The sequence below is a fragment of the Oculina patagonica genome, chromosome 11 (assembly GCF_052425735.1).
Source record: "Oculina patagonica isolate OP01 chromosome 11, crgOcupat, whole genome shotgun sequence".
Lineage (NCBI taxonomy): Eukaryota > Metazoa > Cnidaria > Anthozoa > Scleractinia > Oculinidae > Oculina > Oculina patagonica.
Window position 1 is genome coordinate 2363281 of NC_135768.1, and position 11228 is coordinate 2374508.

At 39.7% G+C, this 11228-nt stretch overlaps 1 protein-coding gene and 1 long non-coding RNA gene across 2 annotated transcripts; one reads left to right on the forward strand and one right to left on the reverse strand.

The window, feature by feature from the left end:
• Positions 1–535: 535 nt before the first annotated feature.
• LOC144630081 (uncharacterized) lies at positions 536–6207 on the reverse strand. Its single transcript, XR_013566450.1, has 3 exons — positions 6147–6207; positions 3072–3193; positions 536–1521 (listed from the first exon to the last, which is right to left on the reverse strand). It is a non-coding gene; the product is annotated as an uncharacterized LOC144630081 (long non-coding RNA).
• Positions 6208–6508: 301 nt separating this feature from the next.
• Positions 6509–10966, forward strand: LOC144629447 (uncharacterized). Its single transcript, XM_078487651.1, has 4 exons — positions 6509–6744; positions 8295–8518; positions 9528–9642; positions 10492–10966. Exons 1-4 carry the CDS (start codon positions 6576–6578, stop codon positions 10644–10646), a joined length of 663 nt encoding a protein of 220 aa, XP_078343777.1. The 5' UTR covers positions 6509–6575; the 3' UTR covers positions 10647–10966.
• Positions 10967–11228: the final 262 nt, after the last annotated feature.

Here is an 11228-nt window from a genome sequence, read left to right on the forward strand (position 1 = left end):
TCTGCCAACTATGGTTCAGTTTATAGTTTTACAACAGCAGAAAACTTCGATCGATTTGCTTGCATTATAGTTTCATTTAACTGCCACAACAGAAGATCTTTGACCTAGTATTTTCAATAACACATCGTTCACACTTGGGTGCCTTTACAACAAAAGACAATTGTAGATGAATTCTTAACAAACTTCAAAGAGAATTGACTACAGAGTCCATTCTTGATAACTTCATGAATAACTGAATTAAATCACTTGAAAGGCCAAACATAATGACCGGATTTTAAGGAGAGGGTGGGAGGAGGGGGGGGGGGGGAGGCAGGAGAACTATCGCGCGCGAAATGCGACCACGTAAACAAAAGAAACGGTCTTAAATCTTCCACAATTTAAGGTGGCTCTGAAACTGCTCTCGCGGAAACCCCACTCTTCCGCCCGCTTCTCTCATTTTTTTTTTGTTTTGCGGAACCCCCACTCGGGAGCCTGTTCGCAGGCTAAATCTGACGAACCTTCCTTTTTTTCAATTTTCCACACATTTAGTAACGAGTCAAAGTGCAAGGCGTTTAATAGTTACACTAACGTAATACACAGAGAACAGAAAACATATCTGTAAGCTTTTCAACAAAGCTTGCAGTAAAATTCAGGGGCAAATGTCGAAATAAGTTTCATCTTGTTTTTCCAGCATCTCTCAGTTGGTGCCTTGGTGGACTTGCCTTGCCTTGCTAGACTGATACACAGTTTTCCACGCCAAAAAACTGCGCGAAAAGCGTCACGTGTTTGGAACGCGCGAGGCCCGGTAGAACGCGCGCGATGTGTTGGTCGAGCGCGCGAGAGTCTAGCGCGCAACGTACTTGTTCACTTCCTGTCGGCTGTATTTGAGTCCAGGTTCCCCCGTCATTTTACGCCATCCTCGTCATTTTTTTCCTTTTCCCTAACAGCGAAAGAGGTTTGGAAGGAAACCGGATGGATGAGCTGTTTTTGAGAGACAAATTAGTCTCCGATCAGTCAGAATTTCGGGCTTTGCTACTTCATAACGTCGTGTTATTGCTTGATTGATACATACGTACTTCCTTTACAAGGTACATTTTCTCCTGTGCGCTTTTCTCGACCACATCATTACGTTTCTCTTCCTGCAGCTTGGACACTTTTTCTTTAAGTTCATCGTTCTGATCTCGAAGCAATTCCACAAATCTGTCTTTCCTCTCCACTGACATTCTTAGTCTTTCCATTTCAGCTAAACAAGATGCTGAACTATTCGAGTACAAGAAGAAAATAAACATGGACCACATCAGTGCCATGACTAAAATGGCGTAACTAATTCGTCCACTGCCGACCATTTTCACAGTCTGTGCTTTCTAAAAAACCTGATCAACATAATTTAATTCTTTAAAGCTGCAGCGGTCGTTGGATGGTAAAAATAAAAGTTGCTCTTTCTGTGACCTGTCCGTTCGTCTTTGTAGTTGATTTGAAAGTTCTTGAATACACAATCTTGGTTTTCGTTCGCCGTTATTGCTGGAAATTTCGTCAGAACGTCTGCAAAAGTATTTATAAAATATGAGATTCCATAACCACAAATTCTTGCCACACAAAAGTGACCGAACTAGTTCAAAATTTATGCTAGTTAATAGAAGGAAGGAATGATAGAGAGAAAAAAATAGAAAAGTAAATAATCGCTCACCACAGCTGATCTAAGTAATGTTCACAGTGTCTCCTATATATAAACTTTAAACACCACGTTTTTTGGTTATCAGCAAACGTCAGCTTGTTAATTTTTGATTCTGTTTACTTTTCCTGCAATCGTTAAATAAATACATTAATCAGGAAAATCAAAAAAAAACACTTAAACAACCAATCGCGATATAACTTGCTTTCAGTGTACAAACGGCAGAAGGCAAAAGTGGGATTTTTGCAGCAAAAAAAAAACGAGATAAATTTTGCTGTACTTTCGACTTAACTTGTGAAATTATCAAGTGGAAGAAATAACAAGACTATTTTTTTATTTAAGAAGATCCACTCCTTTATGTTGAATTATTATAAGTTAGGCCAAAACTTAATTGTTAAGGCAAAACAATAAACAGAGGCAATATTCATATTATACAATTACACCAAACATGTCGTTGTATGCTAAAATTCGTTAATTCGTTTTTTCTCGCATAATCAACGTGTTGACCAAAACCAAATTATTCCCCGTTATAGCTAAAGAGTTTTTCGCCACGTCAGTAATATTATTGGTTCTCACAAATTGGAAATATTTGTACAGGAGAGAAAATGTTAATGTTTCACCATGCATCGCACTGTCCGTATCATATGACAACATCCCGCTGAAAATAAATATTTTTGACCGACCTCTGACCACTGTTTAACTCTCCAACGTGTTTTCCTTTTTTGTGGCAAAACAATGTGCTGAATTTTGGCTCATTACCTTTTTAAAAATTGTAAAGTTATCTTGCCTTGAATATTTACTTGAAGAATTTATAATTAATAGGCTTTCAAGCTAACATTTATGGCTGAATTTCAAGTAATGCCGCAACTCACTTCTTCGGGGTGCGCGCGCGGTTCAGACAAAAAAAAAAGTCAAATACAAATATGCAAATCAGTAACAAGATTATTCATTAGCGTTTTTCTGCCAAGATCGACCAGCTGTTTAAATAAGAATATAAATTCACTTTCCAAATCCCCAATATATTATTACGAAACGAGGAAATTACATGCACTTCTCAACCGAAATGAAACACGCTTATTAAGCGAGCGTTTTTAAACTGATCAAAATATCCATCAACATACTGGCTGAACAGAAAATATGGCGAAAATATAGAATTATCCTAGCTAACCAACAGACTGCGCAGTGGGGTGTTGGACGAAAAAAAATCGGCGAACGAAGCTAGCTGAAGAACGGCGAACGAAATGTGGCCTACGGGCCGGGGAGAAAGCTCACCGAGTTTTTATTTCGCCCTATACGCCAATGGGCTGTTTGTTCGCTATACTTGTTTTTATGCAGTTCCCCGAAAAGATAAAAAATATTGATGGCTTTTTATTTTGACTGACGTTGTTACACAGCTTCAAAGTGTACTAAATTAACGTACCTTTTTTTACCCCTGGTAAACACCTCTAAGAAATTGTGTCCTGATGTTTAGCAAGGTCATATACGTCAGTCTTTTCAATGAGTGAACGTTGCGTCGGATACTGTGAATATCTCCTGGTTCATCTATGCATATTGATGAAGTTTTAGTGGGTTGTATACATGTACGAACACACAACCGTATAATTAATAATTATAGTAATTTTAACTTATTAACTATTTATTATTTATAACCATAAATACTTCACCCTGCAAGCTAACCTGAAATCATACTCTCCCCTCCCTTCGTCTTTGCAAGGGAAAAAAAATGCCTGATCGCAGGTTACCTGCAAGCAGGCTCGCGTTTTGAGAATACACACGTGACTGGTAGCCTGCGAACGCAGACGGAGCCGCGAGAAGTGCGAGACTTTTCAGATCTTCTCATTCGCTCGCCGCCACGTTCTCGCGATCGCAACTCACGCGCGTGTATTTTGTTCAACATTTATTATTATTTTTAATTATCGTTTTAGTGAAACGGCTAAGTATCAGTGAGACAACAAAAATTATTAGAGTTGGGCCAGATACTTCTAAAACACTTACGCGGAAATGTTTTTTTAGAGAAGAAAAAGTCGAAAAGAGATATTGGAAACAATTGACTTTTCGCTATTAAAGTGATAAAAATCATGTTTTAGTTAGTGTTTTGCTATAGATCCCTTTAGATCAAATTGGTACGGCTCTTAGGGGTAAAAGAAAGCTCGACCTCCACCGCTCTTTAAAGTAATCGAGCCTAGGGAGTAGGCCTGGTCCCCGGGGGGCACTCCCATATGAAAGGGGCGGGGATGCTCGTCGGAAATTTTGAAAAGAACCCCTAAAAGAGACCAATCTGGGTGTGGCTCAAGCCTTTCTTGACCCCTAAAAGATACCAAAAAACTAAGAATGGAGTTTATATTTGTATATTTCTTCGTGTGTAACCCTAAACGAGACCATTATGGCTAAAAATATTGGCGTTTTGGGCGTTTTTTCCCGAAACACCCTAAGAGAGACCAAAAGTCCGAAATTTACACCCCTAAGCGAGACGACGAGCATCCCCGTCACTTTCATATGCGAGTCCCCCCCCCGGGGCCTGGTCCGATCGTGCTCGTAAAATGCTAAAAAAGTTGCTCACTGGAATGCCAAAAAGTTGCTAAAAAATTGCCAAAAATCCAAAACGTTCCTAACTAAGTTTCTTGATATTTTTATATAAACGTTTATTTTTCGCTTTACCTTTCGTGCTTGATATGTGCTCTAAACCTATATTTTGCTCAGAAAGGTAAAACTTGATCGAGGTTGCTATAACCGCAACGAGTTGCTCCAAACACCAAACGTTGCTCAAAAGTTGCCGAGCACAATCAGAACAGGCCTACTAGGGAGTGAAACATAATTCGAGCCACACCCAAAAACCAGAATCTGCTTTCAGAGTTTTCTACGACTTCTTACAATCGTGGACAAAACCAGTTGAGACATACAGTAAGTTAAGCGCATAACTAAAAACATTTTCAAATTTTGCCATTTCAGCCCCCCCCCCCCCCCCCCCCTTCAAGGTTGCTTTTATACACGAGGCATGATTTTAGGTTCAAACCAACATTGAGAAAGAAAGACAGCGTACTCTTTATAACTTAACGAGTTTTGGGGTTTGGTGGTTTGTAGCCTGCGAGTAGCAGACGGCTTTTTCGGCTCGAGTTAAAAGCCGTCTGCTTTCGCAGGCTATGGGCTTTGCGGTATTGGTTATTTTTTCTTGCGGTATTTCGGTAATTTAAATCACGAACTGCGATTTGGGATGTTCTTCTGCGGGAAGTGTATTCTTAGCATTTTAGTCGACGATGGTTGGTGCAAAAACGTATCCTTCAGGCCGTTTTCCGACTGTATTCGGGCTTCTAGTCGTTACGAAAACAACTGAAACAGTCCTATTCCATTTTGTCACACGAGTTATATGAAATGGTAAATTATTCTAATTAATCTCCAATTTTATTGTTTGCCCTCGATTTTGCCTCTTTTTTGGCCGCGACAACGAAACCGCTGGCTACGCAAATTAACTATGATGTTGCCTTATTTTCCAAATTTTTCGCCGTTATTTTTATTTTTCGGTATTGCGGTGTTCGGTACCCCCTACGGTCCCCCTCAACTGAATAATTCACTTTGAGTCTCTCTTCTCCGCAGAGGTCTCTTTCGTGTTTCGTACGGGCTGGGAAATGGGGAGAGGAACGGGGAGAGGTGAAAAGTAAGCGCGCGGAGCCTGAAGAGAATCGAAACCAAAGCGCGCGGGGGACACTGCCTTCCTCCCCCCGTGTTTTTCCGCCTTCCCCCACGAACGGAGGCCTCTGCGGAGGAGAGAGACTTTGAGTAATGAGTGACAGCGAGCAGAGGTACAACAAATCAATCAGTTAGCTGAAGTCCCCATAAAATAGCTCATTCTTGTTTGAAAGGAGAGAGCATTCTATTTTAAAAACATTTGAACAGATTTCATGTAATGCAGAATTAGCTAATTCATAATACAGGATCGCGTAGTGGACAATGTGGGACACTCGCTGTGGGCTAGAAATTTAATGACATATAACACGCTGGCTTGGCGACGTCATTTGCGATAAAAAATATGTCAAATGCTATTTGTCATTAAACCCTGTATGCATTCTGCCCTCTGCTTCAGACAGACTGTCAAATATTTATAACTCATGAGTGATCCACTCTTTTATCAGGTCTTTAGCTGTACCATATCACAAGACTATTGTAAAGGTCAAAAATTTAGGATTCTTAATTAGTAGGATAACTTAATCATTTTGTGGGTCTTGTGTAAATCGCAAGCTTGTTCCATTCATGGTGCATACAGTCGAACAACTCTTTGCTGCAATGTTAGTTTGTAACTTATTCAGTACAATTTGTTTTTGACTTATTTATGCCGCCACTAGAGCCTAGGATATTAGTGCGGACATCTCTACTAACCCGGTATACCGTTTAACAACATTCGAGTCTGTTCCTTCGATGTTCGTGTTTAATACTTAAATATAAACGAGATTAGACTGTATTTTTTTTACTCCTAATCTTATCTTACTCTCTTTTGACTTACCGGACGTTTTCCATGGCTTCAAGTTGACATTGTAAACAAGTAACTGTGGTCTGATATATCCCTGTAGTCGGTTTAAAAAGTCACGTCACGTTAGTCACGCAAGAGTTCTCTCACGCAATAGAGTCTGGAACGAGCGAGTTTCCCCGTGACGAGGGAGAGTCACGCTTGCCACCCGGTACAACAAGAAAACTTTATGTCCGGCATAAAATGGGCCACCACAGTAATGATCCTCGATATCTTATAAACTCTTCGAGTATTTTATGTGTCATCCGGCAGAAAAAGTATTTCTCTCTCTTACGCGTGCGGACATTTTGTGAGATGTTACATCAAGTAGTATTTGAGGGTTTACCTCTGATCGATCTGCTTTGCACGCGCGTTTTTCGCCCGGTCGGCTTTCTGCAGCCCTGCAGTAGAAGTTAGCGATTATATATGGCGACCAAAACAAGGACTTATGGCCGAGGAATTCTGCGTTTTACTTCACTGGAGCCCTGCAGACTGCCAGGGCAGACAGTAAAATCAAATGGGGTTCTTAAACGTGAAGTCGACAATTCCCGCGTTCAAAATGGCGGCGAAACGCACGTGCAGAATGGTACTGCAGGTAGGCTTAAAACGCGTTTAGTCTTTTCCGTCCCAGACGTAAAATAGAAATTCTCTGTACTGATTTTTATACATTTTATGAAAATCAAGTGGTTCATCAAGACAATATCCACTAGTTAATGAAATATCTTTCATTAACCTAGCTTAGTTTTTTTTTTTTCAAAATATGCCTCTCTCCAGGGCATTTTGTGGTTGATCAAAATGGTTAGAAGTCCCGTCTATATATCTAAGGGCAGGCCATGTACTGCTATCAAACAGACCTCTTTAGCTACATAGGTAACCTGACTTATTTCAGATCATGTGTTTTTCTCCAGAGAATTGTTAATTTGTCTACAATTTTGGAAGTTATTCATTCATTCTAACGTGAATGTGTTGGATTTGAAAGAGAGAATTCTTCAAGGTAACATCACGTTGCCTAAAATCCCGGGGGGGGGTACTTGGGTAAATTTTTGTTGGGTATGTGCCGCTGGCCTCTCAGAACCCCTACCCCATTATAGTCTTATTCTATGGCCAATTATAGACCCCATCTTAGTCACTTTTGGGTAAATTTAATTTTTACGACCTCAACTTAGTCACTTTCTGGGAGCTGTTTGTCAAATATTGAACAACAGCAATAAATACGGTAACATTTTTTTCAGCGAATATTTCCGTTCATAAATCACAACTTGCCAGATTTTTGTACTCTCAAAATCTCGGAAAAGTGTGACCCCATTCTAGTCACCCTATAAAAAATGCTTGAAATGGCGACCCTATTATAGTCAGTCCAGTCGTGAAAATGCGACCCCATCCAGCGGCACATCCCCATTAGCCCATTTATAGGAAGTGCCCCCCCCCCCCCGGGCCTAAATTGGGACATCAAACAAACAAAGCTAAGGAGGTCTTTTTACCAGCTATACCTGAACTCCTTCGTCCCCAACCCCCACCCCTCCCACCCCCTGAGTTAAAACCGATAGCCTCTTAATAGGTGCGTTTAGAAAAGATTAAGGCCATGTAATGTTTTCCCCATCTCAATTGAATTTTGGCATTTTCAAAAAAAAATCATCAATTTGGGAGTTGTCTTGTACCACTAACTTCGCCCCTATGCCAAAAATACCCCACACCCCTACCCACGGGCATTTTGCACTCTCCCCAGTTTTTGCCCGCATACAGGAACAACGATGGTAGCCTGTCAAACTAAACAATTGATCTCTACGACTTCATGGAAATGTAAGGGACTGTAATCACTAAGGAAATGTAACTAACTAATGACTGAAAAGATACAGTCATGTAAACTAACACCACATGTTTTATGGCTCGCTGGCATAAAATTTTTGTACCTTTTGTTTTTATGGTGTTTTATTTTGATGGTTTAGCAAAGCAAAGACATTCCTGACAACTTAACTGCATGAGGGTTCAATTTGCATCAGTTAAAAATACTGCAAAGGGAATAAAATTTATTTATCACCAGTACACTTGGGCAAATGATCAATTAGCAAATGTTTTGAATAGACCAGGTCTACAAACTGCACTGAAATCAGCTGTAAAAGCAGAGTTTTGTTTCTAATTTTTTAGAAGGAATGCCAACATTACCAGTACAGAAAGGAGATAAACCAGTAAGACTTCTTGCAAAGTACAACTATAAAGGAAACCCATCCAAGCCTGGTGGATTTGACGAGTTGACAGTAACACAAGCAGAGAAACTAGAGTTTTGTAGAGCACATTCTTCAAATCCTCATTGGTGGGAAGCAAAGAACACTAATGGAGAAGTAGGATTTGTACCTGCTAGTTATATGATGGTAAGGGAGTAATAAATATTGTGCATTTTTTAATATTTTATTTTATTTAAGAAATGTATCCTCGATCTAAATTTAGCAAAGTCAAACAAATTTCTAAATAATATTAACACCACAGATTAAAAACTCTTAGAAGAGTTTTGGGACTCACCTACAAGTACATGGAGTGATCTTTTCTTGTTAAAATCCCAAAAGCTATTTTTCCAGTTTTTAATTTGATAAAGCTGTGGCAAGGTACTTATGTACATGCATGTGTGCTGCAGGAGAATCTTCACGCTACTAAAAACAGATTGTTTACTACCTTACTGTAATTTTTTTTTTGCGGGACTTAATGTTCGCAGTTTTCGCGATTTTCAAAAAATCACGAAATTAAAGACCTGCGAACATTTATTTTAAACCTTTTCTATTGTATTTTTTATGTTTTAAACATATTTTTTGGCCAAATCGCGAAATTAAGTCCCACGAAACATGCCTGTTCCATTTTGCGAAATTCAGTTTAGTAACAATAAGGTAGTCTGATTGCTTATCTCTTGCTATCTTCTTATCTTATTTTGTTGTGTTGAGATTAGTTACTGATTGTTTCACATATTGCATGCACAAGGCCTTAGTACCTCCTTGAAACTTGAAATAAATTTTAAGCGAGAATGTCTAAAACATTTTATAAAAGATAATCACCTTTGGTGTGTGTGTGTGTGTCAATGGGAGGCGCGGTGGCCTAATGGTTAGCGCGCTCGCCTCCGAGTCGAACGGCCCGGGTTCGAGGCCTGGCCGGGGCGCTGCGTTGTGTTCTTGGGCAAGACACTTTACTCTCACAGTGCCTCTCTCCACCCAGGTGTACAAATGGGTACCGGCGAATTTACTGCTGGGGGGTAACCCTGCGATGGACTAGCATCCCATCCAGGGGGGAGTACCAATACTCCTAGTCGCTTAATGCTACGGAAACCGGGATAAGCTCCGGCTGTATGGGCCTCATGGCTCAGACACAGACTTTACCTTTTTTTGGTGTGTGTAGGTTCTTGAAGAGAAAATTTCTGAACTGCCGTGGCTCGCAAACAAGAAGCAGGAAGTAGAAGAGGAAAGGCCTGTTGGAAAATTTGGTGAACCCACTTTCAAGCCATATGTATCAGGTGAGGTAGTCTAGCTGGGATAAACTATAAACAAGTTATTTATTTCTTAAGAACTTAAATCATCTATGTCTGCTACATGTATTTGAATGCTTTAATATTTGAAGGGATATAATAAATTGTTTAATGTACATGTATAGGATATATATTTACTTTTTCACTCTCTTTCACACTTGTACATGTATTTGACAAATTATTTATCACATAAATAAAAGCTGCTTTCCTACTATGCAATGGTGTAACATCAGTTGCTATTTGTAATACTCCTAATACTCCTATGTCCTCCTGAGGTAGGCATGGTGGCCTAATGGTTAGTTCACCGGACTCCGAATCGAGCAGTCCGGGTTCGAGCACTGGCCTGGGTCACTTTGTTGTGTTATTCAGGGATGTCACTAAGGGCCGGCTGCCGGCTAATTTCACCAGCTGAAAGAGAACTTAAATCCAGCTGAAATTTCACATGAAAACAGAGACTAAGATTAACTTTTAGATCTGCCATGGCCAGAAAAGCCAGCTGGGTTTGTTGATGAGCCGGCTTAGTGTTTTCTTAGCTACATCCCTGGTTATTGGGCAAGACACTTTACTCTCATAGTGCCTCTCTCCACCCAGGTGTACAAATGGGTACTGGCGACATAATGCTAGGAAGGGTTACCTGCAATACCTAGCATCCCATTCAGGAAGGAGTAGAAATATTCCTAGCTGCTTAATGCTACAGAAACGGGGATAAACTCTGGCACTATGGGCCCCATGGCTCGAGGCTTTCCCCTATGTGCATCTAATGCATCCTACAAGTAGCTGGAGATTTGTTTCACTGGGTTTAAAGTAGACGTTCCTTTTTTTCTTTCTTTTTCACAGCATACGGCAACAACTTAAACAAGTCAAATGCAAGTGAAAATTACTACTGTGAAATTTGCGACAAGAAGCTGAATGGACCAATTCCTTATGACGTACACTTAAACAGCAAAGCACACAAGGAGGAAGTGGCTATAAGAGAAGAGTTTAATTATTAAAAAATATTATTTATTGAAACTCTTCATGTATATGGACATCAGATTGAAGGGAGCCTTTACTTGCTGTACATGTTTTATATAAGTTGTCTGAATTATTTCGTTGCTGTTCACTTGTAGTAACAATCAATTTGAAACTTAAATGCTTACTTGCTTAAATGCTCTTGAGGCTTGCTTGCATATTATAGTTAGTCAAACTTGATTGAATGATTTTATCTTGAGTGCTACATGTATAAAGAAGGCATGTTCATCCGAGCGAGATAAAGTTGGCAGTGATCCAGATAAGAGAGGGGGTCTCAGGGCTACTTCATTGCAGCACATGTTACAGTTTGTGTTTAAAAATGCAAAAAGTGTTTTTGTTCAAGTTTGTCCTCTGTGAGTTTGTTGGTCAGAGGCATTGCTGAGTGATTTGATTATTTTACACATAAGATAACTAGCTGCCTGATACTTCAAAATTGGACAGTGAGAATTTCAGAATGTGTTAAGTACCTTGATTAGAATTATAATGATGCATTTTATATTTTGATAGTTATTTTTATAAAGAAAATCTCACTAATGATTATTTAAGACATATTATTTAAATAA